Source organism: Budorcas taxicolor, chromosome 5 (genome assembly GCF_023091745.1).
Source record: "Budorcas taxicolor isolate Tak-1 chromosome 5, Takin1.1, whole genome shotgun sequence".
Classification (NCBI taxonomy): Eukaryota; Metazoa; Chordata; class Mammalia; order Artiodactyla; family Bovidae; genus Budorcas; species Budorcas taxicolor.
In genome coordinates, this window is record NC_068914.1 from 1,135,414 (window position 1) to 1,163,378 (window position 27,965).

Consider the following 27,965-nt stretch of genomic DNA (forward strand, 5'->3'; position numbering starts at 1 on the left):
ATCTGAAAATATGAAAGTGAGTGTAGCAGCTAGGGTCCCAGCAGAGAAGAGACGCACACTCCAGTTAGCGTCAGCTCAGAAGAGTTTATTAAAGGAGCTAGTTACAAAAGTCCAGGCAGGACACGGAGAAGGGGGAGGGAGAGGGCAGTCAGTCACCAGAGACAAAGGCAGGGAGGAACCCTGGACAGAGGGTCAGAGTTCCAAACTTCATCAGCAGAGCAGGAGCTGGGCAGGGGCAGGGGGGCTGTGGAATGACTTGGCTCAAGGCTCCAGGGAATAAACCTCCCGCCGTCCTCAGCTCCCGCTGGTGACGCCGACGGTAGTCCTGGCCGGGTCGGTTCCCAGGGCAGAGGTCAGGCCCGAGAGAGTGGGACTGGGTCTGCAAGGCGACAGAAGATATTCCAAACAGCCCCCAGCATCCCATCCTATAAAGTAACCTCTGTTGGCAGCGGAGTCTCTGAAGGCCATTTTAGAAACTGGGTCCTCAAGACACGCACTAAACCTGGATTGCTCCTCCCGCATCTCGCTTAGCCCTTAAGCTCTGCAGGGCACTGGGTGCGTGAGGAGCGGTCTGCCGCATATGCCGAGAATCCCACTAACAGTGAGAGACACAGAAATTACTGAGGAGAAGCAGCCACACGGAGGCTGGGTCCATGGCGACAGGCTGCCGTGTGGAGGAGGAGGATGTCCAGGGCTTAAGGCAGCACATGGGCAGGGCACCTGCTTCAGTGAGGCTTCTGGACTGGCCCTGCCTCGGCCTCCTGACACCCCTCCCAACTCCACGTGCAGTGAAGGCTTCCTGTGCAGCCTCGGAGCAGGTGTAATGAGCCTGGGGATCCCAGGGGCTGCGGGAAGCTGTTAGAGAATCTGATTCAGCTTCCAAACAGTCCCTGCAGCTTTGTCATTTCTCCAAGGCTAAGCATCCCAAGTGCAGAGTCCAGGTCCACCATGGGCCTGTTCCTGGGCCTGCAGCATCACAGCTTCTGGAAACCATTAGGGATGCACCTGTTTAGGTGTCACCCGGGCCTGCTGAGTCAGAAGCTCTGCGCTGCAGCCACGAAACGTGTCCTAAGAAGCCCTCTGCTCACCTCTCAAACTTGAGCACCTCTGGTCTAGAGCAGCGATCTCCCCACTGTGAGGGTCCCCACAGAGCAAAACGTACTGCCACAGGGGCCCCAGCCCGCCTCTGACTTCGCTGGTCAGTCTGGGAACCCGGACTGGGCCGCTCGCCGGGGCCTTCCCCTGCGAGGCCTCTGTTCTCTCTGGACTTCCTAGCTCTTTGCGTTTCTATATTACTTTTACCAACCCTTCCTCTTGGATTTGCCTTCTCTATGTCTCTCTTTTTTTCTTTTTTTTGGTCATCTAATCACTGAAAATGAGTTAGGGTGATAATCTTCTTTCCCAATGTTTACTGAGACAAAAAAAAATAAGTGCCTCAACAAGATAGATTATTGTGAGCAAAGCCTCTGTCTGGGGATTTTGCACAAGTATGTTAAAAATGGTGTGTTCCATTTCTCCTAATGCTTCAGCCTATAGCCTTGGGGACTTACTGTGTTCCATATGAAACCTGCCAAATGATTTTTTTTTAATAAAATGAATACTATGGCTTATGTTAATATAGTAACATGCATTGCAAATGTAACCACATGAAAGTGTTTAGAGAAATATTAACTTGCCGCATTATTCAAATTATGTCAAATTGACCAAAGCAAAGCCCTCAGGGCACGTGAGCAACAGCAAAAACAGTACGGCTTTGTAAATAGTTAGCAGGTGACAGGCTTCCTGTTTGCTGCCTTCCTTCTCGGGATAGTAGATCAGAGTAGATAAACAAACTTGGACTTGGCTTCATGATGGGAGGAAACTTCCAGAGAGACAAGAATGAAGCATAGCAGCTGCCCTCAGAGGGCGTCCCAGCAGGGGCAGCTGGGGGTGGTGCGGAGGAGTCTGGTGGAGCTGGCAAGCAGAGGGAGGACAGAACCCAGACAGAGACACAGATCGGTGAGCCTGGGGTGAAGATGGTGCGGGGATCTGTGGGTTGTGCGGGAAACTGGTGGAGCAGAAACGGCGCTCAGGGAGGGCTCTTGGTGGAGCGGTCAGTGCAGTTCAGTTCCGACGCTCAGTTGTGCCCGACTATTTTTGACCCATGAACCGCAGTATGCCAGACCTCCCTATACATCACCCACTCCCAGAGCTTGCTCAAACTCACGTCGAACGAATTGAAGATGCCATCCAACCATCTCATCCTCTGTTGTCCCCTTCTCCTCCTGCCCTCTGTCTTTCCAAGCATCGGGGCTTTTCCAATGAGTCACTTCTTTGCATCAGGTGGCTGAGTATTGGAGCTTCAGCTTCGGCATCAGTCCTTCCAATGACTATTCAGGACTGATTTCCTTTAGGATGGACTGGTTGGATCTCCTTGCAGTCCAAGGGACTCTCAAGAGTCTTCTCCAGCACCACAGTTCAAAAGCATCAATTCTTCGGCGCTCAGCCTTCTTCACAGTCCAACTCTCACACCCATACAAGGACTTCCCTGGGGGCTCAGAGGGTAAAGCGTCTGTCTATAGTGCGGGAGACCCAGGTTCAATCCCTGGGTCGGGAAGATCCCCTGGAGAAGGAAATGGCAATCCACTCCAGTACTATTGCCTGGAAAATCCCATAGATAGAGGAGCCTGGTAGGCTACAGTCCATGGGGTCGCAAAGAGTGGGACACGACTGAGCGACTTCACTTTCCTTTCCTTTTCACATCCATACATACCACTGGGAAAACCATAGCTTTGGCTAGACGGACCTTTGTTGGCAAAGCACTGTCTCTGCTTTTTAACATGCCGTCTGGGTTGGTCACAGCTTTGCTTCCAAGGAGCAAGCGCCTTTTAGTGTCATGCCTGCAGTCACCATCTGCAGTGATTTTGGAGCCAAGAAAATAAAGTCTCTCACTGTTTCCAGTGCTTCCCCATCTATTTGCCATGAAGTGATGGGACCAGACGCCATGATCTTAGCGTGGAGTTGGTTTTTCTTTAATGAACTAATTTATTTTGATTGGGGGCCGATCACTTTACAATACTGTGTGGGTATTTGCCACCCACTGACATGAATCAGCCACTGGTGTACATGTGCCTCCCTCCTCCCTCCCCATCTCGTCCCTCTAGGTTGTCCCAGTGTACCGGCTTTGCGTGCCCTGTTTCATGGTTTGAATTTGAACTGGTCATCTATTTCACGTATGGTAATATACAAGCTTCAGCGCTATTCTCTCAAATCATCCCACCCTCACCTTCTCCCACAGACTCCAAAAGTCTGGTTTTTACATCTGTGTCTGTTTTGTTGTCTTGCATATAGGGCCGTCGTTACCATCTGTCTAAATTCCATATATATGCATTGCTGCTGCTGCTGCTGCAAAGTCACTTCAGTCGTGTGACCCCATAGACGGCAGCCCACCAGGCTCCCCCATCCCTGGGATTCTCCAGGCAAGAACACTGGAGTGGGGTGCCATCGTTAGTATACTGTATTGGTGTTTTTCTTTCCGGCTTACTTCACTCTGTATAATAGACTCCAGTTTCATCCACCTCATTAGAACTGATTCAAATGCATTCTTTTTAATGGCTGAGTAATACTCGATTGTGTATATGTATCACAGCTTTCTTATCTTATTTGTCTGCTGATGGACATCTAGGTTGCTTCCATGTCCTGGCTATTATAAACAGTGCTGCAATGAACAATGGGGTACACGTGTCTCTTTCAATTCTGGTTTCCTCGGTGTGTGTGCCCAGCAGTGGGATTGTTGGGTCGTATAGCAGTTCTATTTCCAGTTTTTTAAGGAATCTCCACACTCTTCTCCATAGTGGCTGAACTAGTTTGCATTCCCACCTACAGTGTAAGAGGGTTCCCTTTTCTCCACACCCTCTCCAGCATTTATTGCTTGTAGACTTTTGGATCGCAGCCATTCTGACTGGCATGAAATGGTACCTCATTGTGGTTTTGATTTGCATTTCTCTGATAATGAGTGATGTTGAGCATCTTTTCATGTGTTTGTGACCCATCTGTGTGTTTCTTTGGAGAAATGTCCGTTTAGTTCTTTGGCCCATTTTTTGATTGGGTCCTTTATGTTTCTGGGATTGAGCTGCATGAGCTGCTTGTATATTTTGATGATCAACTCTTTGTCAGCTGTTTTGTTTGCTATTATTTTCTCCCATTCTGAAGGGTGTCTTTTCACCTTGCTTATAGTTTCCTTTGCTTTGCAAAAGCTTTTAAGTTTAATCAGGTCTCATTTGTTTATTTTTGCTTTTTTCCCCATTACTCTGGGAGGTGGGCCATTAGAGGATCCTGCTGTGATTTATGTCAGAGAGTGTTCTGCCTATGTTCTCCTCTAGGAGTTTTATAGTTTATGGTCTTACATTTAGATCTTTAATCCATTTTGAGTTTATTTTTGTGTACGGTGTTAGAAAGTGTTCTAGTTTCATTCTTTTACAGGTAGTTGACCAGTTTTCCCAGCATGAATGTGGAGTTTTAAGTCAGCTTTTTCTCTCACTTTTATCAAGAGGCTGTTTAGATCCCCCTTCACCTTCTGCCGTAAGGGTGGTGTCATCTGCATATCTGAGGTTATTGATATTTCCCCTGGCAATCTTGATTCCAGCTTGTGCTTCATCCGGCCTTGCATTTGCATGATGTACTCTGCATATAAGTTAACAAAGCAGGGTGACAATACACAGCCTTGACGTACTCCTTTTCCTATTTGGAACCAGTCTGTTGTTCCATGTCCAGTTCTAACTGTTGCTTCCTGACCTGCATACAGATTTCTCAGGAGGCAAGTCAGGTGGTCTGGTATTCCCATCTCTTTCAGAATTTTCCACAGTTTATTGTGATCCACACAGTCAAAGGCTTTAGTGTAGTCAAGGAAGCAAAAGTAGATGTTTTTCTAGAATTCTCTTGCTTTTTTTATGATCCAACGGAGGTTGGCAATTTTACTGAGCACATAGGGAACCCCAAAGGAAGGTGAAGCTGATCTTCCTGCTCCAGCATGTGACACGTTCCTACCTTTGAGCTACTTCTCATTCTTCTGTGAGGGAAGACAGTTGAATCCAAAACCCAAAAATGTTCAAGACCATTGCAAAGGTTATCCTCACATTGTTTAAAACTAAATGTTTAATAATGTTACTTTATAAATCATGTTTTTCTTCCATCCATTTCAATTCTGTTTGCTTTCTCTCTTCAGGCTCATCTTAAATCGCTGCATATCTTTCCTTACTGTGGATGACCTCCTTGACCCACGTCCAGGGAATCAGCGAGGCTCTTTGTTTCTCTTTCTGGATGGGAAACACAAAGTTCTGAGAACCTGCCTTCCCTTGCCCTAAGCATTAAAGACATACCCAAAGAGTCACAGATAGGGCCAGAGCTGCTCCTAAAGTCTGGTCCTGACTCATCTAGGTTGGGTTTGACTGGGTCCCTGAGATGCGATTTCTCATAAATACCTTTAGTTCCTGCCACAACTCCAAGCCCAAACCTGCCAAAGATGCCTTTTTCTGTCTTGTTTTGTTTCAGTTTGATGCTGAATTGTGTGAGCATGTGAGAAACAGCAATGGGATGGGCGCACGTCACTGCTGGAAACTTTAGACTGCTCCACTTTGATCCGATTCTTATAGAATCGCAGTGTGTATGTGGAGAGGAGGAGATTCAAGTCATTTTCAAGCTGCCTTGGACTTCCTGCTAAGCAACCCCTGAGTGGGGACCAGGTTGAGCGGCAGGGGGTTTAGGTTGAGGGAACCGGACAGAGGGCTCTATCTGTCTTATTTCACTTGGGAAACTTATTTTAAAATTTTCAAAAAATCTTTTGCTCAGGAGGCCATCTGTCTGCGCTGAAAGGGATCTATCTGTCTTTATTAACACTGGCATGAGGCGGTGAAAATTGGAAGGATGAAAATTGGAAATTTGAACCCCCAAGAACATGTATTTCAAGCTGTGGAAATCTGTGGTTTGTGATCTCTCAGCAAAATTAAGAAATGGTGAAATCCAGATGAAGAAATTTTCAGTTCACAGATAAAGGAGCAAAAATGATTTTCAAACCACACCCTCATCAGCAGCCTTGTAATCAGATGTGCCCCATGTGTGCTGAGATGTCACAGGGAGCTTTTAGGTCCAGCCCAGACCACAATTGTCCCAACCCTTCCGGAGGTACAAGTCAGGGAGCTGAAGCCAGTGGCAATTACATAAGCTCAGGTGTTTTTGTTTAAATATTCTGTTCAACAAATAGTTAAAATTTCGCACAATGAGTGAGTGGTGGCCCCAAGATGGACATTGAGGAGTTGGAAATTTCCATGAAACTGGCAGTTGCTGGTGACTCTTGGTGATGAACCCAGGGGAACAGGGGCCAAAGCCCCTCTACATAGGAAATCTTGGAGGGGAACTGAGCTAGGAGCTGGGGTCCCTGAGTATGGGTCGGAGATTGCAGGCAGGGAGCAGCATGGAGATGAGGAAGGGAGAAAGGAAGCGAAGGGCTGAGCCCAGGGCGGGTGGACTGTGGGGCTGTGTACCCTAAGGCCAAGGACGGAGCCTGAACACATGAAGCTGGAACAATTCCTGAACCAGGGCTGCATGAGAGCATCCTGCCCTGGGTACTTCAAACAGCCCAGCAGGAGCACACTGGAGACAGGCCTGAGGGAAAACCTGAAGTAGGGGGGCTTCAACCCTTTATCCCAGCCTGGTCTTCTGCAAAGGAACAACCTCAACACAGACAGCTGAGGGACAAATATCACCAAGAGCGCCTGGTACTTCACTAAAACACAGGTTTGATTACAAATGGAGGGCATAGGAGACATCTCTGGAAAACGAAAGGGCCTCATGATGGCGGTTTTGAGGGGCAAAGCTAGGCAAGTGAACCCCTACTCAGCACTGCACTCTCTGAAGCCCGACATATCGAGCCGCAAAACCCCAACACGAGCCTGCACACCCCACCATGCAGAGATGGGACGGATCTGGTCCTGCTCTGCTACTGATCCTGAGTGTCCCTTCCTCCTGGGTATGTCAGGGCAAATGAGGTCCCTGACCTGGGGCAGCCAGCCCTGAGCCTGGCACCTAATCAGCACATGGACAACATTAGCTAGCATCCATTCTGTCCTCATTATTGATATTCCTGTTATTTTTTTATCAGCGTCTGTCCTGGCTCTTGGAGGAGGAAATGGCAACGCACTCCAGTATTCTTGCCTGGAGAATCACATGGACGGGGAGCCTGGCGGGTTATAGTCCACGAGGTCACCAAGAGCCTGACGCAGCTGAGCGACTAAGCAATAGCTAGCCCTGGCTCCCTCCACACCGACTGCTCAGGGCAAGGTCTAAGTCTTCATTTTTCCAACACAAGAGTGCAGGCTCACGTGCAGGAGACACTTGTGCAGGCCCCGTGAGAGTCGCAGCACCGAGCCCAGTGGGTGGCGAAGGAGTGTCCAGTGCCTTTTAGGCTCAAAGTGGCTCCCTCCTGTCACCACAGCCCCTGCCCATCCCAACACCTCGCTTCCGTCCCTCCATGGCTGATGGTTGCTTCTGAGACACACAGGGCGAAGGACCACCTGGTGACGCGGATGTGGAGACTCAGGCTCTGCTACTGTCACACACACGCTCAGGAAAGCGCTGAACTTGACTTTTCTCATATGCAAAAGAGGAACACCATCTCCCTTCCAGGGGTGGTCTGTTAGCATGTACTGTGTGTTGGGCACGAGGAAGGATGCAGTGAATGGTAGGTCTGTACCTTTCCTCTCACGAAGGCGCCAGCCCTGCCCACCTCCGGGGCAGTCCCTTTACCCTACTCTGTGAGCTGCAGATGAGGAGCCACAGACAAGGAGATCAGGGCTCGGCGAGGTACACAGGCTTCCCTGGGTCCCCAGTGTAGTCTGTGGCAGGCGGGCATTCGCTACGGGTCCAGTGATTCTTCAAAATTCTGTGGACTCTCATCTCTTCTCTTCCTAGGCCAGCTGCCCTGGCTTGAACCTGGCCTCTGGGGAGAAAGAGGAGCCCAGCGCTGGGCCAGGGAGTCACCTGCCCCGGAAAGCAGCTCTGCTTTGGGTGAACAGATGAAGGCCAGGGGACGGCATGGGACAGGCACCTGAGTCATGTTCGGCTTTTCTGAAGGGCGAGGAGGAGGCAGAGGAGAAGGGGGCTGGGAGAAGCAGGGGAGAGCTTAGCAGAGCTCACGGACTCATTCATTCTCTGATAATGTGTCATTCAAGCTGGGACATTTTGAGAGAGAAAGGACACTGTTGGTGATTTTGTTGGGACAACAGGCAGACACCGGCACTGTTTGGGCGTATCCAGGTGGACTGTGACTCCATTTTTAAGAGCTCTCAAAGGGCATCTTCATAGCATCACTGATGTCCTTGATGGCCCAGAGGATATCCTCTTTGATTTCCCTCTTTGGGAATCTTTGGATTCAGACCCTCTCCTTTCTGGGACCCAGACTCCAGGTTCTTGCTCCATGTGTCTTCCCGAGTGCAGACCAGGCTTTCAGAGGTCAGCTGGGGCCTCCATGAGCCTCACTCTTTTGGAACTGGACTCCCCAGAAAGGTTTAATGACAGGATCTAGCTCCTGTCCTCCCGCCACTTGAGACATGGGCCAGGAAAGTACCTTGCGGATTAGGACTGATTTGGTTATAAAAGCTCTTTAAGGAAGGGAAACGAGAGTAGCCATTTGATGTATCCTGTTATTGTCAGTGTACCCTGGTTTTAGAAACATAAGTGTTTTGTTTTTTTTTTTTTTTAACTCTTATTAAATCAAGGAACTCTTCTGCTATCCTCTAACTTCTTTCCTTGTACTCAGGGAGGGTAAGACCCACTAACCACTGGGTTTTATGTACACAGGACCTGTAAGTATACTTGTGATCACCATCTACAAGAAAAATTGCATTTGACATTGTGAAACACTCACGAACACACATACGTGCAAACTGTTCTTCCCTTTAGTGAGTGTGATGTATGCCTGCCTGCGTTTTCCAATTTATCTTTTTTTTTTTTTCTATTTGATGCTATTTCATTTTTAAAGATTGCTATTTCTGACAGGCTGTACTGACATCACAGCCAGAGTTTGCCCAGCATTTCTTCCAAATTGTTTCTCATTTGAGATCTGAAAACACCCCGGAATCATACAGGGCGGAACTCGATCTGAAGCCCAGGAGCCTCTGCCCACCGCCTCTTGCCTGGGGCTCCTCTCTGTAGATGGCAAGGACGACTTGTCTGAAGCCAAACAGCCCAGAATCAGATCAGGCCTCCCCGAGTCCCAGCTCTGAGACACAAAGGCCCGTGCTGGACCCTGGTGCCTTGTCCCTCAAGCATGAGAGGGCTGGTCTCCCACAGGACTGTTGAGAGGATAAGAAGATTGTGTCTAGAAAGTACTGTCAGGGCCCTTGTAGGCGCAGGCTGCCCTGGAAATATCAGCGGGATGGACAGCGCCTGAACAAGGCGCTTGTTTGTTCCCACTGGGAACTCTGTCCTGCCCACATGAGCACATATGCCGTGAATGCATTAACCTCCAGTCCCCCTCGGCCTCCTGAGCAAGCGATCTATCCGCGGGAGAACTGGAAACAGCTGGTCTCTCGCAGGCCTGGTTCCCAGGTGCCAAGGCCCCGGCATGGCTCTGGGGGTTCCCACAGCAGCCGGAAGGACGGTCACCTCCCCCAAAGCTCAGGAATGCCCAGAATGGTTGTTTCCTCACGGCCCTACAAGCCCCCATGACCCAGGCTGATGTTCCCACGTTCAGGAAAATGCCTAAGAAGAGGCCAGGACAAGGTGAGAACCCCATGGCTGCATCTGGGGCCTTCTAGACTGACCAAGACCGGTCCCTCCTTCCGGGGACTTCCACAGCTGCAGTGCAGGGCTTGGCTGGGCTCAGGGGAGCTGAACACTGGGTGCCACCCTTCCCAAGCCTTCGGCCACTGGCCTCACCTCCTCCACAGAGGGTCAGCCATCCTGCCTAGTTCTGGCTGCTGGCATCTACCTTGAGGCCAAGCCAGCAGCATCCAGCTGCTGCCAGCAGAGGCAATGGGGCCCCTGTAGGTGAGTCAGGGAATCCCAGGGGTCATGGAGCTCAGACCTCCTCCAAGCTGTTACTCACTTGTGTCCATCTGTGGAAGGACACAGCCTCATTTCCCTGGAGCTGATCCCTGATGATGGTCCTTTTCTGCTCGGTATTTCTGGAATCACTCTTCTAAGGGCCTGGCTGTGTCCTAAGGTGTGGCCAGCCAGCCACTGCCTGTGCTGAAGCACCAGCAGCAGAGATCTCAGCCCCGGGGACCCCGCTGACTGTGACTCAGGGAGTGCGGGCAGGTCCCTGCAGTGGGGAGGAGGGGGCGCCTCTGAGGAGAGGGGTGACTCCTTAGTCTGGACTCACAGGGAGTGAACCACTCTAGCTGGTCATGTGGTGGAGATTCCGGGGGAAGGAGGACTCTAGAGAAGAGACAGTGTGTGTGAGCACTCATCTGCAGACATTAGCGTGAGATACATTTGGGTCCAAATCGTGACTTAGCAGCGTGGCCTCAGGTGCACAGATGAACACAGTCTTGTGAGCATTGCTGTCTTTATTTTAGAGATGAACAAAGAGAGGGTCCCAGCGTCTTGTTGATTTATCAGGTAGTCATTCTAAAAGTTTTTCTTGAGTACCTTCTATGGACCAGCCACAGAGAATAAGCAGTGAGTGAAAGAGGCCAGGCCCCTCTCTTCCTGTGTATTAAGCCTCTCCTTCAGAGGTGCGGTCAGCAGGCAAGTGGACAGGGAAGGTGGCGCAGGGGATGGGAAAGGCAGGGTAAGGTGCCGGGGCACACGCAGGGGAGGGGCTGCCATGCAGGGTCAGGGGTCCACAAAGCCGTGTCTGACAAGGTGATGGCAACCAGAGATGGAAGAAAGGAGGGGCAAACCGTGTGAATTCTAGGCAGAGACCACCGAGAGCTAAGTCCTCTAGAGGGGCAGCCCTGGCCTGTTCAAAGTCAAAAAGGCCAGTGTGGCAGGAGTACAGACGGGCAAGTTCTGAGAGGGGCAGGGGCTGCAGGTACAAGCGTCTGCTGGCCACTGAGGATCTGGGTAGGGTGACATGGCAGGGCCTGATGGCCAGCCACTTGCTGCCGTGAGAGGAAGCAGCGGGACATGACGGTGAGCCAGCTAGCGGCCTGGTGTAGGGGGTTCAGATAGGAGATGGCTGTGGCTTGGACCAAAACAGGAGCATGAGGGGTGTCTGGGCTTTGGATGTATTTCGAAGGTAACTAACTGGGTTTGTTAATGGTTTAGCTGAGGGCTGTGAAGTAATAGGATAAATCAAAGATAACTAAAAGGTTTCGGCCTGAGCCATGGGAAGACAAGGAGTTGTTGTTTGCATAAACGAGGAAGGCAGGTGGGGGGAGTGGGAACTGGGAATTTTGTCTTGCATATGCTGCATTTCAGAGGAGGAGGTGGGAGTCTGGGAGAGAGATCCCTGGATTCCTTAGCTCTGGGCACAATAAGCTCCCATTTCTAACTCACAGCAGGACACCGCATGGGCTCACAACGGCAGTCCTCAGGGGTCAGTAGATCGCCCCTCCCTGAGGGCGGTAGAGAAATAATCTACTTCTCTCAAGGCTGACTTCACCAGCACTGCTTTTAGGGAACCCTTGGTGGTGCTCTAAGTTTCCCTGATCCCTGGATCAGTCCTGACCTACACTCACCATGCTTTATGAAAATGCTCATATCACTGCAATCATTCCCCCCACCCCTGACTGTAGGTTCCGTGAAGTCAGGGGACAAGCCGGCTTGCTCCCCACAGTATTCATACCGCCTAGTGATGAGCTTGACGTGGCAGTTGTTGGCTGGCTAAATGAGGGCCACCAGTTGTGTACACATGTCGGCCATGGACTTTTTTTTTTTTTTTTTTTTTTAAATGCAGCATCATTCTGAAGAGTCAATATCATTCTGCAGAATGAACCCAGGGGCTAGGCTGTGGGCCCCTCCCTGGTGGTGGAGCATTCTGGACCGGCACTGCACAGGCCCCAAGGCACCAACAACACTGGCCCAAAAGGATCCCCATCAGTTGGCGAAGAAGGAGAAACTCAACTTTTAAAATCGCTTTCAGCTCCAGCTGGTATCCAAACTTTGCTCAGAGTCTAAGCAGAGGCAGGCAGGATCGAATCCCAACTCTGTAGACCCCAGGGAGCATCAGAGCGAGAGAGGGAGCAGGATGGCTTCCATGCACACCAGCCGTCAGATCCATGCAAGTGTGGGTGATGCTAAGCTCCAGAGTTATGTGGGGAGGCTGAGACTCAGGCAAGGGTCTCAAATCACAGAGTGAGCAGAGAGAAGACCAGGATTCAAGAACTGGCCTGTCCCAGGACCCCACAGTGCCGCATGACATGGCCTCAAATCCCTCCTTCTTCCTCCAGCCCATCTGCAACTAGGTAACCATATCGCAGTCACTCTATAAATGACCGGGATGTACCGAGCACAGGGTGACAGTCACACGTGGGCCTACGGGCAGGAGAGTCTGGAGCACAGAACACTCTGGACTCAGGATTTCGGGGCCCTTTGTGCTGACCTCTCCCTTCCAGCATGGTTGAGAGAAGGTGGTGGAAAGTGCGGAAGGCTGACCGACCTCTGTGTGGACAGAACCCAGTATCTGTCGGGCTCTCTCCCTGTTCTCAGTGTCCAGGCCAGTGCTGGCTGAATCAGCATCTGGCATCCATCAGGGGCCCTGGAGCAGGACAGAAGAAAGTGCTGGGTGTTTGGCCCTGCCATCTGGGACAGAGGCTCTGCTGCCTTCTAGTAAGCCTGAGAAGCAGAGTAGAGGTTTCCCTCCCCATCGCTGATGCACACTCAAGCCCTTACACAAAACTATCCCTTTGGAAGTAGAGGGCTGACTGGCCTTAAAGAAGGGCTTCTAGCAAAACCAAGTGCATTCAGGGAAGAGGGAGTGCCTTCCCCCCGCTAAGGATGCAGACTAAAGGATGAAGGTCTGCCCCCAGTTCTTGCCTACAATGAGCGTTATCACTACGGCTTGTTCTCCACCAACTGTTGCAGAGAGGATAATATAACCCCTCTATGTGTTGGGTTTGAGGAAGGAAAACCAAGTCGGGAGAGTTCCACATGGTTACACTAATTTCAAACCGTTGGCTGCTACATTTGAGTACATGTCTTTATTAGGAAAATTATAAGTGCACATACATCTTTTCATTGATATGATTTCAAAGTAGAAATTGTTGTTTCTCAAAAGGAGTTGTTACTTGTTTTTTTTGTTGTTGTTGTTGTTGTTTTTTTTTTTTTTTTTTAAAAAAAAAGCACACTGCATACAGGAAGCTGCCTTCTCCGGGACCATTTTCACATTTTGTGGGAGATGCCATTTAAACAATACAAAATACAGTATTTATCACATTTAACACTGAACCCATCACTGCTCAGAGACTGAGAGTCCAGCGAGGTTGCAGGATTACAACAATCTATGGGATTTTTCAACTTGGCAATGCCGGTGGTCTCCTTAGGGGACATGAAGGTTTTTCTAAGGGATATTTCCAAGGGATGGGAAATTTCCCAGCGAAGATGCATAGAGGGATCAGGACCCCACCATTCTCATTCAGCTACAAAAGGGTGTCCCACCTGGGCAAGGTGATAAGCGCCCAGTGAGAGATCGCACGGTGATTACACCAGGCAGCACTCAGAAAAGGCAGGTCAGACTGGATCCTGTGACAAGGCGTAAGGTCTCTGGACTTCACGCGGGGGAACTACAGCCTTCTGTTACGCAGGCCCTCTCCTCAAAGCTGGCCCTCCTTTTTCTGGAGGGCCCCTCCTGAGCCTCGCTGGGGTCTTAGCACCTGGCCAGAGTGGGGCAAAGAACAGTGCAAACAACACAAGGCACAGATTCAGATTCCAACACGCAGCACATCTGTGAGCTCTGTCCCCCCAGTCTTCCCTGCCCGGGTCCTGATGCAAAGGCTGGTGGCGGAGGACCACCCTGGGGTTACACAGAGCACAAGGGAAGGTCAGAGGGGGCAGCACTGGGCCAGGAGGAACAGCTGGGTACTCCCTAATCAAAGTGATGCACAAGATTTGTATTTTGAAAGCAAAAGGGGATCAAGAGAGTCTTTTCCTGTGCAAATGGACTATTTAAATGCATATTTGCTTTAGCTGGGCAGTCTCCACTTAGGAGCGACTGCGAGGAGAGGAATTGTCATACAAATAATTTTCCAGGCAGTTTCTCCTCTTATCTATTTCCCTCTCAATAGGGGAGAAACAAAAATTATTCTTTATTTAACTGCAGTCAAGATTTATTTAGGGCCATGTTAATTTTCTAAGAGAAAGAAATTTAACGGTTCTGGTTCATGGATTCCAGCGGAAGATGCTTCTAAATTTTCCATGAGATTTTCAAATATCTTGAATTACTTAGAAAACGACTCTCCCACTAACAATTCGATCATTTCATGTATAATTCAGGAGCCCTGGAGTGACAGGTTAATTTCAGAAGAGGGTTTTGAAACCAGTTCTGTATCCCTTATAGCTAATAAAGGCCCCTCCAGACTCTATTAAATCAGTATAACAAAGCTGGTTTGACGATGTGAATTTTTGTTTGGTTGATGGATTTGCCATATACTGTGAAGATCTAATTTATAGGAATATTTATGGAAATGCCTAACACATGTTACTGATAACTCAGAGATTATTAAATCTGAGAACACCTACAATTCAAGATTATTTTACAACTATATACTTTCTGCATGTTATTTACAGTTCCTGTCAATTGATACATTTCCTGGTTTTGCCCTTTTTTTTTTTTTTTCCTACTTTCTTAACTTAAAAAACCTTACTGGAAACTTTAACCAGAGAGGAAAAGTATTAGTGAGACTAAATGAAAAGCAAAACAAGCAAAAACCTTTCAAGTGCCTAAACCTTTCCAGAAAGTGAGATTTTTAACTGTTTAATGCAATCCTACAAACTGCTCTCAGTAAAGGGAAACACGCTAAATGTCAGAATTTGTAAGCTACTTTCCTAACCAGCCCATCATTTTCTAAGAGGAATGCCCTGCTGGACATCCTGTAAGCACAAAACGTCAGTGGCAGCAGAGAAGGTCCAGGGCCACTGTGCAAGGTAAAAGATGATGGAATCATCAAATGGGGGGAAAGGTGAGGTTAGACTTTAATTGGGAAGGAATCCTCATGTTCAGCTTTGATTATTTTACGGGTCGGGCTTTCAAAACCAAAAAAATGTTGAAAAAAAATTTTTGTTATTCCCCAAACAATGCTGACACCACCGTAAGAAAACCCTCTGTAGTTCTGAGATATCAACAACTATAGATGCCTTGAGGGTCTACATCCTCGGAGGTCCATACGGCTGCAAACTGAGTTCCCTTGGGCTCTGTTGATACAACCAGGGGTTTGTGACCACGGGGAAATCAAGGTCCAAACGGATCACAGCCCTAATCAGAAACCTGGTCAAAGGCCCCAAGGAGCACCTCCTCACTCGCAGCCTTTGCATTCAAGGAAGTGACAGCGCATGCACCAAGGACGTTGGCTTTGAACAAAAACACAGGATTGGACGCGGGACAGTATTCCAAACAAGACACAGACGTGCACAGGGATCTCAGGACCAGGCGACATGAGACATTTTGGGTTGCTTCTTGGCGCCCAGTTTAAAGTAAAGCTTTGGTCTTGAGAGAGTCCTTTTCCGGGGTCACGGAGACAGCCTTGGATACACATGACGATGGATGAGAGAGAGAATGATGAGAAGGACGTGATGGGATGTAGAGGAGAGCTCGGGATGGAGGGTGCATCTCACCCTACCCTGGCCTCACACTCCTGCCTGCTCAGCTCAGGGAAGCCCTGCGGTGCTCACCAAAAAGGCCCACCCCTGCTCTCACCCCCGAGAAGGGTGAGCCTCCTGCCTGGCCCCCTAGAACCTATCTCCTCCACCACTCGCCAAGGGGAGCCTTCACTAGAATCTGCCCAGGCTGGTTGGTGCGCACCCCTCCCGGTGGCTCTCCACATGCTGATGTGGGCCAGCCTCCCTCCCTCTGGGGTTCTGGGGTTCCGGCCTGCACAGCTCAGGAACCTCTGGCCAGATAAGGGGTTCCGTGGGAAAGATACAGCAAAGCAGGTAATAGAATGGCCTTAATCTAAGTTCCTATCTGTTGCCAGTGACATTGGATAATCAAACTAAATGAGACATAAACACCATATATTCTGCTACATAATCAAATGGTGAAGTAAGGCAAACTGTGCGCGACAAGGCCCTTGGAAATGCACTCAGCCCTGCCTGGGTGCAGGGGGGTGGCTACAAGCCCTTCCTAACACTGGTTTCAGACCTGGGCTCCTACTGGGAGGCTTCCTCAGGCGTCTGACCCAACCTGCGCCTCTCACATCTTGAACCTCCTGTTGACAAGAACAGAGGGAGACACGTTAAGGCGGGTTCCCGCAGCGGCGGGGCGGCACGCTTGAGACGCCGAGACCCGCTCCAGCCGGGGACCCCGCTCCTGATTTCCCAACCGCTGCGGGGCTTCTCCCTTCCGAGACCCTGAGCGAGGAGGCGGGAGTGAGAGAGACAGACGGCAGAGGCGAGGCACGGCCGGAAGGCGGGAAGCGGGGACGGCACGTGCGCACGGCGAGCACACGGCGGAAGGGCGCACGAGGGCGCGGCGGCCGCGCGCCCAGCCCCGGGGCCCCCCGCGCCGCGCGGCCGGGACTGCGCGTGCGCTCGCGCGGCGGCCGGGCGGGCGCCTAGCGGAGGGTCCACGGGGAAGGGAGGCCCGGCTCCTCGGCTCTTCCTCGGCGGCCCCGCTTCAGGGCGCTGGGGCTGCGCCGGCCGCTCAGACGCAGGGCGGCCCCAGGGCCAGTGGGGCAGTCTAAGCGCAGACGGAGGCTTGCCTGTGCTTCTTCATGGGGCGGGGGGCAGCTCCCTCAGCTTGGGCTGCCCCGGGGTGGGTGGCAGGTGCCGTCTTCCGAGCACCGCAGAAAGCAGTTTGCAGCCTCAGGGAAGCGACAGCTTGGCCCACAGTCGCTAAGGGCAGACAGCTCTCCCAGAACAGACCTGTCAGCCTCTTTGGCACAAAGATATCCTGTTCCTGAGGTGGGAAGAAGGGAGCATGGAGACACGTGTCTGGCCCACTTTTCCAGACACTTGTAACAGCAGTGCTACCCTGGCCGAGGTCTCGCGGACCACTGCTGCTGGACTCCACAGAAAGGCCTGCACCCCTAGGCAGTCCAGCCACCATCCAGAGGCCTTCAGAGGCGCCGAGGGCAGGACGAGGGAGAGGGGCAACCCACACACCCGGGAGCAGGCCCGCTGTCTCCCCCGCGCCGCGAGAGGCCCAGGCCGGGGGATTCGCCAGATACAGGGGCTGCGGGGGAAGTAAGAGGCCCGCGGCCGCAGCGCCCTAAGGGGTGCAGTCCTCCAGTGGGGAAGAGTAATGGCTAATTCTTAATTATGCCGTCAAGCAAGAGGAGCTCACAGTGCTCTGTGACCCAGGCGACAGGCAGGGGCCCTGAGCTGCTTCGCCTGACACCCATGTGCTCCGCCCTTCACCCGCGCCGTCTTTCTGCTTCTGTGTCCTGAAATCATGGTCAGGGGTCTGGGAGGCAGGGTGCATGTGCGTCCATGTGTGATGGGGGGTAGGGAAAGTAGTATATATCTTCAAGGGTTCCCTTTGCAAAGTATCACTGAAATCAGTCTTTCTCTCCCCGGGATCCCTCCTCCTCCCAGTCCAAATTAGCGACTTGGGAAGAAATCTCAGCTATAAATCTGTGTGTGTATATGTGTCGGATTGGGGGCTGGTGAATGAGGACTGAGACAGCTGTGTCCCGGAACCTAATCACTCAAGGTCGGCAGCAGCGGGGGAGGGGACACACTAGGAGTCCCCGGAGCTACAGGCCCTTCACACAACTCCTCTGCTTCGGGGCCTCGGGGACCGTGGACAGAATCTACAAAGCGGATTAATTGCCCTGCAAAGAGGCTCCCTGAGAAGCATTTCCACAGCTGCTCTCTGGAAATTCAGAGCTGCCAGCCAGTTTCCCCACGTAGTCTGAGGAAACCCACCTGAGCTTGGAGGTAAGGCCACTCTCACAGTCCCAGGCCTGGGGGGAAAGGCCCGCCTCACATGGCAGAGTGGTGGAGGACCAGGCAAGGCACTTGTGGCAAGGTTTCAGTTATCACCTGCAAATGTCATGCCCACAGCCAGCTCTCCTCCACAAAGGCAGGGACGCCCCAGGCAGGGGGCAAGCAAGAGGGTATAACGCATATGCCTCTCGCTGGCTGTCTTGAGATGCCCCTGCTGGGCTATCAGACCGCTCTGTGCAGAGTTCAGGTGGCCACATGCTGCCCTCAGACAGGAATGCAGATTATAAGAGTGTGGAGCTGTGTCAGCTCTGAGGGATCCTGACCATGGGCCTTCCGAGAGAGGGAGTGGAGGGCTAGGTGGGAGGCTCATCAGCCCAGGGAGATGCTGGCGAGAGACGCCGAGTCACTCTAGATGGAGCCCTGAGCCACTCTAGAGTCCAGGCTGTTCTAGAGAGAGTCCTGAGCCCACAGGCCCCAACCCCCGTCTCTGCACAGCTACTTTCTTCTTAACGCAGCAAACCAGGAAGGGCCCTGAAAAGCACATAAACACAGGAGCCAGTGTGGCCACAGAGGCGGCAAAGCGCGGCCCCCCATGGGCGTCTGAAAGCCTGCCCGGGAGGCAGGGGGGTCTGCCCTGGAGGAGGCCGAGAGCAAATTTACAAAGCGCCGGAGCAGAGTGCACTGCGGTCCATCTCGAGGTGGCAGATAACTAGTGTTTCCTTTTCTGAGCAGCCTTTCTCTTCTTCTGTCGCTTCTTTTTTCCTATCTTTTCTTTTTTCCCCACTTTTTCTTCTCTGCTCCCCCTTAGATAGAATTAGTAGAACCATTAATAATGTTGAAATAAACAAGAGTACATGTCAGTCTGTGCAATATTTAAAACTGGCCCGTGTATTTGTTTAACCCTGTCTTTAGTCTCAGGCCTGGAGGCCCCTGGGCAAAGTACTGTCTGTCAGTATTTCATTAAAATAAATCAGACATTTTCCCCCATTCCAAAAAATATTACACGGGCTTCCAGAACACTGATACTTGTGAACTGGTTGTCGCCATGGTCCACTGGCCGGCTTGACCCTGGTTCCCGCTATTGCCTGAGGCTTTAACAGGGACCAGGGCTTGATATCTGTAAGGGTGCGAAGGCAGGCCCAGGGCCAGACTTCGTCACCCCAGCCTGCTCTCCCAGGGCCTCTTTACATCTCAATGCAGAGCTGAACTCCCTGCTTTATCTTAAACATCTCTGCATTTCAAATCGAATAAAGGAGGCTGGAGGACCAAGGTTTAAATGACCGTCCAGGAGAAAAAAGAAGGCAGCCCGATCCCACCTTCTTTCTGGATGCCCGTGGACACCCCTGGAAATGACTGGGATTGTTCTGGAGAGCAAGGGAGAGAGCTGGTTAGCAGGATTTTATTAGAGCAACTTTATTAGAGCAATTGGCTCTTGACTGTCACATTAACATGATTCAAGTTAATGAATGGTATTTAATGATTTATGGGGTAAGGCCACCTGTTCCTGAGAAAGCTTGATATTAACCATGGGCTGGAATTATGGGATTTTTACATGGGAAAATGTGAAAGCTGGGTATTATGAGGGTTGCGTCTCTGGAGATTACATGGGGATGTTAGGAGAACCAGGTTGGAGGAGGAAGGGGAAAAGGAATTAGTGAGTCAAATATTATTCTTCAGAAAACTAGTGCCACTGATTCCACTGTTTAAAAAAAAAAAAAAAACACAAACGCTCGCGTTGCAGATCTAACCTGCTCCTGAGCAAGGCCCACGTTACTGTCACTTGCGATGTGAACTCAGCAGAAGGGAGGCAAGGCACCTGACCAGCAGGCCAGCTTATGTTTAAAAATACCAGAAATGTGTGTGAGCCCCATGTCTGACAATCAGTGGATTTTAGCTCAGGTAAATAAATTCCCACGTACAGTAGGAGGTTTATACCATGAAACAATGACATTTTATTGCTACTACATATAATGTCACATTTGATACAATTTTAGTACAAGTGAAAAAATACACTGTGGGTAACATTAAAAGGCTGCGATCACACTTATATATCATATATATTTCTTTACAAATTGCCAGTAGTTTACGATAATAGAGAAATGTAACCTACTGACATTCATATGGCTCCACTTCAAATATAGGTATTGTTAGACTATAAATATATTTTGAAATACATTTGTCTACTAAAGAAACGTTTAAAAAAATTGTGCACGAAAATATATATAAAAAATGCCTTGCAAAAAGTTACAAACACCACCAGGCCCATCTGTGGGTCCCATTTATGCGTGGGGATTTCATCTTGCCAACATTTCTGACTGGAACCTGAAACTGTGCTGTGGCTTCAGGAGGAGGGGTTAGTGGGCAGAGGCTCGTTTATTCATCTATTTTTTCACTTCTGATTTCAGAAACCTCAGAATTTGTAGAGCCTCCATGGCCTAAATAGGCTTCAGAGGCAATCACAGAAACCAAATTCCTCAAAGGAAACCCTCAGATTGAAAATTGCATTTGATTCTGCAAAGACTGTCTTCCATGGGAAGGCGGAGACATGATCTCATACCCCCAGCAGAGGGCCAGCCCCATTCTGGAGAAGGCCAGAGAAGGATCTCACAGAGGGCCTGCGGACGAGGGGTGGGCAAAGGGAGGAGGGGGGCCGCAGAGCTGGAGCCCATGCCGCCACCCTCCTCCAGCTGGTTGCGTACAGAAATGAGAAGCAGGAGCAAGATGAAAGCATGCTCTGGGAAGCAGGGAGAGGCTGGGAATGACCCAGAGAGGGTCTCTGAGCACAGTCCCCAGTGATGGCAGTTCTTCATGGAGCTCTGCTCCGATCACTGAGCCTGAACGGGGAGGTGTAAGGCAGTGGCCGCTGCCGAGCGGCAGCCAGCATCTGGGCCGTCAGCCTAGCGGTGGTCCCCCCTGCCCGAGCTGCCCCAGTCTGCCTCCCAGCCTCAGCATCTGGAGGAAGAATGCTTTTCTCAGCTCCCTGCTTGGCCATCACCTGACTGTGCTCAGACTCCCCAGGGGAGAAAAGGAGAATCTCCAAAACAAACCAAATACAGAGCCTGAAGTAATTATCAATTTAAAAAAGGATAATGAGTGATGATGACTGTGATGATCATGAGGTAACTGACTGGTGGGAAATGCTGATGGGATGATATAACTTCTTAGAAAAACCCCAGTTATAAAACAGCCAATGTGAAGAGCATGGGTGAGTACACGCTGCAGTATTGTACCATGTGCTATAAACGCAGTTGTCTGCGTGCTGGGCAAAGCTCACGTCCATCCCAGGTCAATGCACTGCCCCCAGGCATACCTTCCTCCCCCGTACCTTTGCCCTTTCATCTCATTCAGGTCTAGCTTTCCTCGGCTGGGTCTAGTGGAAAGTCCGTTTTGGTTGTTGTGCTTACTTGTTTAAAGCTTTGTCCAGGTACTCCTGAATCCACTTCAATTTCGGGTCAATGCACACTTGCCTATTGTTGTTCTTCAGCCTTGCCCTGTCAAGACAGAAGAAGCGACAGTGTACAGCTGGACAGACAGGGGCACGGCTGTGACCTGGGCCACTGCTCACCCGATACCCGGGTGTGGACCTGACTGGAGCCTCCCAGCCGGCTCAGGCTCGGAAGCCCTAGATGTGCTCGGGAGACAATGCTGGCCACGCTGCAGGTCTCACCCCAGAGATACTGGGAAGAGAAGGGAGTCTTTAAGGAGTCCAGAGAGAGTTCACACATGGAACATTTGCGCTGGCTGTCGAAGGATAAGTAGGAGTGGGCAAGTAAAGCGGGAAAGAGAAGCAGGAGCAAACACCCCGGGGGGTGGCACTGCAGAGAGGGTGTGGAGGGAGTGGAGAGACAGGACCCTGAGCAAGCCTGTGGCCAGGTATATGCAGCAAAGAAGTGGGGCTTTATCCGCACGTTTGTTTGTGATGGGAACTCGTGGGGACTTCGAACTGGAGGGTGGCAGAAGCAGATTTTTATTTTGATGGATCATCTTCACAGTACATGGAAGACAGACTTAAGAGTAAGCCTGGGGGCCTGGAGATCTACAGAGAAGTCAGAGCAACAGTCTGGGGGATGGGAGAGGTGAGAGTGCAGTACAGGGAGGGACAGTGTGCGGGGTGGGAGGGGTGGGGACGGGGCTGAGGGAGAGGATGTGTTGACGGTTTGCCAGAAAATGGTTTCCAGAGAGATTTTACAAGTTCACGGAGTGTGCATGGTCTCATTTGTTCTCTGCAAGTTTGGTCTGCACCCTGTCACCTCCATTCATAGCCTCCCTTCCTGAAGGCTCTCGGAGGAGAGCCTGGACTTATCTCTGGATCCCTCTACATAAAACCCTGGTACCAGGTAATGCCAAGCAGCCTGAGGACACTACCAGCCCCAGCCACTCAGCATTCATGAGGACCCCTGGTGCCAGCACAGTGGCTTGGCAACACTAACAGGAGTCTTCACACAGCCTGCCTGTTGAGCCAACGCGCTGCGCAGGGGCCTGTCTCAGAGCAAGGCGGACTGTGGTCCAGTTCTGGGGTCTGCTGTTTTTTAATGTTGTGTTTGTGCAAACAGATCTGAGGACTCTATTTGGCTTCTTCCAACTCGAGATGCAGTCCCAGGCAGGAAAACCTGCAGAGTCTCCACTGCAAAGTGGCCCATCCCCACTCAATTCAGTATCTGATTAAATACTTCTCAAATGACAGAGTGTTTTATTACAAGCAAAGAAAAAAATTCATCTTCTAGTGCCCTAAAACATAGTGTAAATGACAAACACATTCAAGGCAGCAAAGGCTAGGAAAAAAAGACAAAGAAAAATCAAACCTAAAACCAGTTGCTGTCGGGTGGAAAATCATCAGGTAGCTTTTGTTCCACCTTTTGCGTCCCCCACCAAGCTCACTGCAAGTGAGCACGCGGACACGTGGGCACTGGAGGTCTGAGCTATGGACAACCACGTGTGGCTTTCTTTCTGCACCCGGCCCAGCCTCCCGCACTCCAGGAGAGATCTTTGTCATCTGCATATGTGATTTTGGTGCGTCTCATTCCCGACCAACATGAATGAAATCAAATGTTAGCAGCTGCCATCAACACCAGCAAAGCAAAAACCTTGTGTGTTGGGTTTTAGAAAATGCAGTTAAGTGAGCTGGTGATTTTGAGTTTCACCAAACTATTTAATGATGGCTTCAGCTGCATTTGGGTCTTGTGATTTTGCACTGTGTGATAATGGACTAATTGAGGGCACCAAAACCCTGAAACTGGTAAAACTATTACTAGCAAGGGGCTGGTTAATTTACTGTACTTCAGCAGAAAGAAACTTTGGTGAAGTTCATGTTCCTCCGATCTAAGGGGCGCATCGGAATGTGCTCCCATCTCTTACACTGAAGGGAGGAAGCTTGGAAAGAGGAGGCAAAGGCCTGTGGGAGCACGGCACCCAGGCTTAGGGCACCAGGGTTAAGAGCAGCTTCTGAAACCCCTTCCCGGAGGTAATATCAGCTGCCACTAATCACGCCAGGTTCGAGGCGGGGCACTCGCCGTGCGTCATTTCTTAGCTCTAACACGTCTGCGGGTTAGGTGTCACTGTGCCCGTTTCTGGAGGATGACGTTGAGACTTACACGATCTGGAGGGCACAGTTTGGAGTGTTGAGGATCTTGAGGTGCTTGACGTTGGCTTTGGCGACATGGCTCTCAAAGAATCGGCAAGGGCATCTGTAGCTCAGGCTGACCGGTTTGGCTGGAAAGGGCAATGAGAACAAGGCAGCTTGTTATTTCCCTGCTGGGCCTTGGGGATACGAGGGTGACTGAGTCTGCAGCTGAGGGATCAGGTGGTGGTTTGCTGGGGAGTGATAGGAGGAGTCACGGGTGCCCGTGGCAGAGACCTTCACCTTGGGCCACACAGGGAGCTCTGAGTGGGCTTGGGTTCAGCTTCGACAAGGCAAGAAGCCAGAAGGACCTGAGGAAGCCAGACCCTAGGAGGGTAGGGAAGCTAACATGAGAAGCCTCCTGCTCCTGCGTCTCAAGATAAAGGGCATGCATTACAGGAGAGGACTGCTTCAGTCCAAGGCACTGAGGTTCCCAGTGACTCTTTGCAAAATCAACTCCTCCAGGGCCTACTGAGAAAGACTTCCCCATTCAAGGAAAAGCAAGAGGGAAGAAGGAGCTCTAGGCTTGCTCTCTCCTCCTCCTCGCCAAGAAGGCACTGCAGCATCCCTGGGAATGCTGCCCTCCCCCACCTGCAGTCCTCTCTCCTCAACATTTACCTTAAGCTCAGGCAAACCACAAAAGAGTTCCCAACTGGCTTCCTCCCTGGGAACCCCCAGAGGGCAGGCAAGGGCCCACCTTCTCCCCCGCACTCCCAGGGCTTCAGCACAAGGATGCTCCAGCCTCCTGGGTTGGATTCCATCTTTGTTTGCCAATCCGCCAATTTGCAAAATGCCATAATTGACACTCATTAGTGTAAATTAGCAAAGGGCTCCTGCAGAACCCACAGCTCACCCTGTAACTCTAGAATTGCCAGCCCGGGGGCAGGGGTGGGGGGTGGCGTGGGTGCGGGTGGCGGGTAGGGCTGGGGGGAGTGGATCCTCGGATTTGTGTGTGTGTGTCTGCGTGCACATTTTCTGCAGATTTTACCCAAGCCCTACGTAATACCCCAGATTATGTGAACTTGTGGGTCCTTTCATCAGGGATTAAATGTATGTCTGAGAATATTTAGTCCAGAGATTTTTTTTTTTAAAGTTTGCCTGTTTACAGAGCTCCCAGAAGCCTTCTGGTGGTTCTGAAGTTCCATGCTTTGGGGCAAGAGAGCTGGGGAAGCTTATGAGCAAAGGACTTTTTGTTTTTTTTTCTTCTAAAGGCTGAATTTAGTTGAGAGAGGCCATGGCCACCAAGTCAAGGGGTAAGCAGACCACCTGGCCCCTCCCAAGATCAAACTCGACTCCCTGAAAACCAGGAAGAAGAAAGCCTGGTTTCCAGGCGCTCAGTGACTGTGGCCCTTGGGAGCCCGGAGCAGCCTTCAGGTTTACACCTGGGCTGACTCCAGAAAGGCACTGCTGAGGCCAGGCTTTTAGCAACTGCACCAGGTCCCTGCACAAGTCTTCTGTAACCAGAGCACCTGGGAAAGTGGCCCGGGGCTGGGGGCTGGGCTGCCTGAATAAAGGATGAGTCAAAGTCCCCCCACTGAGTGTCCTGTGACCGGGTCCCAGCTGAGCAGAACCAGGCCGTGGGTCCCAGTGGTGAGGCAGGACTGGTCCCAGTCCCAGAGCATCAAGCTGGAAGCTGCACCGCGTGACGGCTGCCGGGGCGATGCTGTGGCCGGTGCGGCTGCTCCTCGCCCCTGTCCCCCAGACGCGGCTTGGACTCCATTAACCAAGCAGTGAGATCAGGCCAGAAATCAGAGCCCATTCTGAGCTCAAAACACAAGCTTTCTCTTTTCTCCTCTCCCCTCTCCACCCCCCTGGGATTATCCATTTCCTTCAAAGGCAATTTTTCATTCTTGCTCCCAGGACCCAGTTGCCTGCCTATCAAGTGGAGACTTTCAACGGGTGTTTTAAAGTGACAGAGCCCCAAGTCTTCTCACCAAGAGAGCTAGGTGCTGTGTCCACCTGGCAACCTTCCTGCCAGCTTCTTACCAACATTACTAACTTTTCCAACTGTTTTGCATATGTACAGGCAAGAGGCCTGACTGCCTCAGATGTTACCCAGGCAGGAGTGGGGTGAACTTGGCTTCTGGTGAAGCTGGCATCTGGTGAACTGGGTTCTGCTCCACAGCAATCCTTCCGCACTAATGCAGAGACAGGAGCCCCCGAGTCAGCCCCTCCAACCAGGCCTAGGAATGGGGCCCAGCCTGGCTTTAACCCCTAGAAGCCCAGGGCATCCAGGGACCCAGCTTTGTGGTTGAGGTCAGCCAATGGAACGAGGGTAGAAGAAGCCAGAGGCAGAGCCTAAACATGGGGACTCAGCGTGAGCACCCGGCCTCTCGGTGGTCACCAAGTGCCTCCCGATCTAGGCATGCAAGGAGGGCATGACCATCCTGACCTGGCCACTCAGCTGCCAAGAGGGCAACTCAGATGGACAAGCAACCAACACTTCCCAGAGTTAGAAGGAGCCTGTGAACGAGGCCTCCACTCCTTCCGTGTTCCCCAGGGTCAGCTGAGCCCAGAACTCCAAGACCTGGGTCCCTGCATTCCAGTCATTTCTGCAGTTCCCTAGGGGAGGTGGCAGCCAGAGGAAGCACCATTTCCTCCTCCAACAGCTGGATGGCAACACCTCCACTTTCGCCAAACCACTCAATTGTTAACACCCTCAAACCAGAGCGTTCCCCACGACCTGGGGCCAGGACTGTGTAAAGAAAAGGCTAGGTTACTTTTTCACCTTACAGGAAAAAAAAAAAAAATCAATCTAACTTCCCTTTGGGAGCAGTCCCACTGTAGCTTTAACCAGCAACTTGCTACACTTTTAAGGAACACTTCCCAGGTGGTCAGTCACCAGCAATGGAGAAGGCAGCCTGTGGTCTTCTGTGGGAACCCAACTGACTGCTCCAGGGTCTGAGCCCCCAGACTGACCTCAGCTGCAGGGAGATCTCAGTGTTCTTCAACCCTCTCTGCAGGACTGGTTAGAAACTTCACAGCCAAGAACTCCCAGCAGGCCCTGACCAGGCTGACTCGGTTTTGTTTTGTGTGTTCAGAGGCAATGGTTTATTTTGGTTTGCAGCAGTGGTGTCCTGTAACAGGACAGTGAGTTTTCTCTTAAGCCTCAAAAGGGAAAAAAGGCTCTCTCCCTCTCACAGTGAAATGGGACACCACCTTTCCCCGTGGCCTAAGGCGTTGGCGATTGAATTTTGCAGCAGCGCTCAGCTCTCTTCGAGGTAGAGAGCTCAGCCGGCTGGTGACAAAGCCGCCTGTCTGCAGGTGTGGGTAGGAGCATGCATGACCCGAATGGCGCCTCGGTCTCTCTTGGGTGACCCCAGAAAGAGGCAGGGAAGGCACTGGCTGGGTGCGCGTCCAGCTTCGCCGCGTGTCTGCGGACCGCACTACGGGTATGGAAGCGCAGCCAGGCGTTTGGCTCAAACTCGACAGCTGCTCGGAAAGAGACGCCCGCGGAGCCCCACTTAGGTGGGTGCAGAAAGAGGGTAGGCCTCGCGTGAATGGGACACCTCGCAGCTTACAGGATCGCATCGCCACCACAAACAAGTCGCGGTGCCAGACTGGCTTGGCAAAGCGCTCTCTCCAACGCGACCCGCAGATCGCATGTCCAGTGCGATGCGATGCGGGGCCTCGGAGCCCATTCGCCTCCGGAAACTCAGCTGCGCTCGGGAAGGCGCTAATCTGGGAGGTGGGTGGTCAAGGGCCAGGGACCCGCGGCTCCCGGTTCAGCTCCAAACCTCTGCGCCCTTGCTCGCCGACTCCGAAAGCGCCCAGGGCGCGCTCGCACCCAACTATCCTGCGCGAACTCGCTCTGCAGCCCGCCCGAGGTCGGGCGGCTGCTCCCGGGTCCCGGAACCCAGCCCTGTCGCGGAGAGCGAAGCCTCGGAGCGGGGGGCGCTTGGGGAACCGGGGGACTTCGAACGCCGTACGCCGAGGGAGTGCGCCCTGCGAGGGGGGCTGCCTCAACCTCCGGGGTGCAAAGCGGCGCGGGCTGGGCTCGCTCGGGACAGCTCGGGCTGGGGCGTCAGAGCCGGGGCCCCTCCCCGAGCCCGGAGCCCGGCGCCTGCCCACGCCTCGGTCGCGGGGCGCACTCACCGTCGCTGAGGCACAGCGCAGTCAGCACGAGGGCCAGCACGACGCAGACCTTGGCATCCATGGCACTGGCCGGCGGCGGGCGGACGGAGGCCGGACGCGGCGGGGAGGCGGCGGCGGAGAGCGAAAGTGCGGCAGCGGGAGGCGCGCGCCCGGCGCTTTAGAGGCGAGAGCGGGGCGGGGCGGGCGCGCGGCGAGGGGCGGGCCTGGAGCTGAGTCCCGGCGGCGGCAG

General features: G+C 51.9%; 1 protein-coding gene across 3 annotated transcripts; it reads right to left on the reverse strand.

Moving 5' to 3' along the window:
* Positions 1–72: 72 nt before the first annotated feature.
* On the reverse strand, positions 73–27,965 carry CXCL12 (C-X-C motif chemokine ligand 12). 3 transcript variants are annotated; one of them, XM_052639534.1, is made up of 4 exons: positions 27,737–27,890; positions 23,616–23,733; positions 21,429–21,515; positions 73–379 (listed from the first exon to the last, which is right to left on the reverse strand). In XM_052639534.1, exons 1-4 carry the CDS (start codon positions 27,795–27,797, stop codon positions 295–297), a joined length of 351 nt encoding a protein of 116 aa, XP_052495494.1. In that variant the 5' UTR covers positions 27,798–27,890; the 3' UTR covers positions 73–294. The 3 variants fall into 3 exon arrangements, with proteins under 3 accessions (XP_052495494.1, XP_052495496.1, XP_052495493.1); XM_052639536.1 differs by lacking the exon at positions 73–379 and adding an exon at positions 13,110–16,343 and having other exon boundaries at positions 27,737–27,895; XM_052639533.1 differs by lacking the exon at positions 73–379 and adding an exon at positions 16,707–18,827 and having other exon boundaries at positions 27,737–27,965.

Coding starts and splice junctions, on each gene's coding strand:
- CXCL12 (XM_052639533.1), bottom strand. CDS start 27,797: ATGGATGCCAAGGTCTGCGTCGTGCTGGCCCTCGTGCTGACTGCGCTG. Junction 21,516..23,615: donor AACTGTGCCCTCCAGATCGT/GTAAGTCTCAAC, acceptor CTGTCTTGACAG/GGCAAGGCTGAAGAACAACA. Junction 18,828..21,428: donor CTGGACAAAGCTTTAAACAA/GTAAGCACAACA, acceptor ATTCTATCTAAG/GGGGAGCAGAGAAGAAAAAG.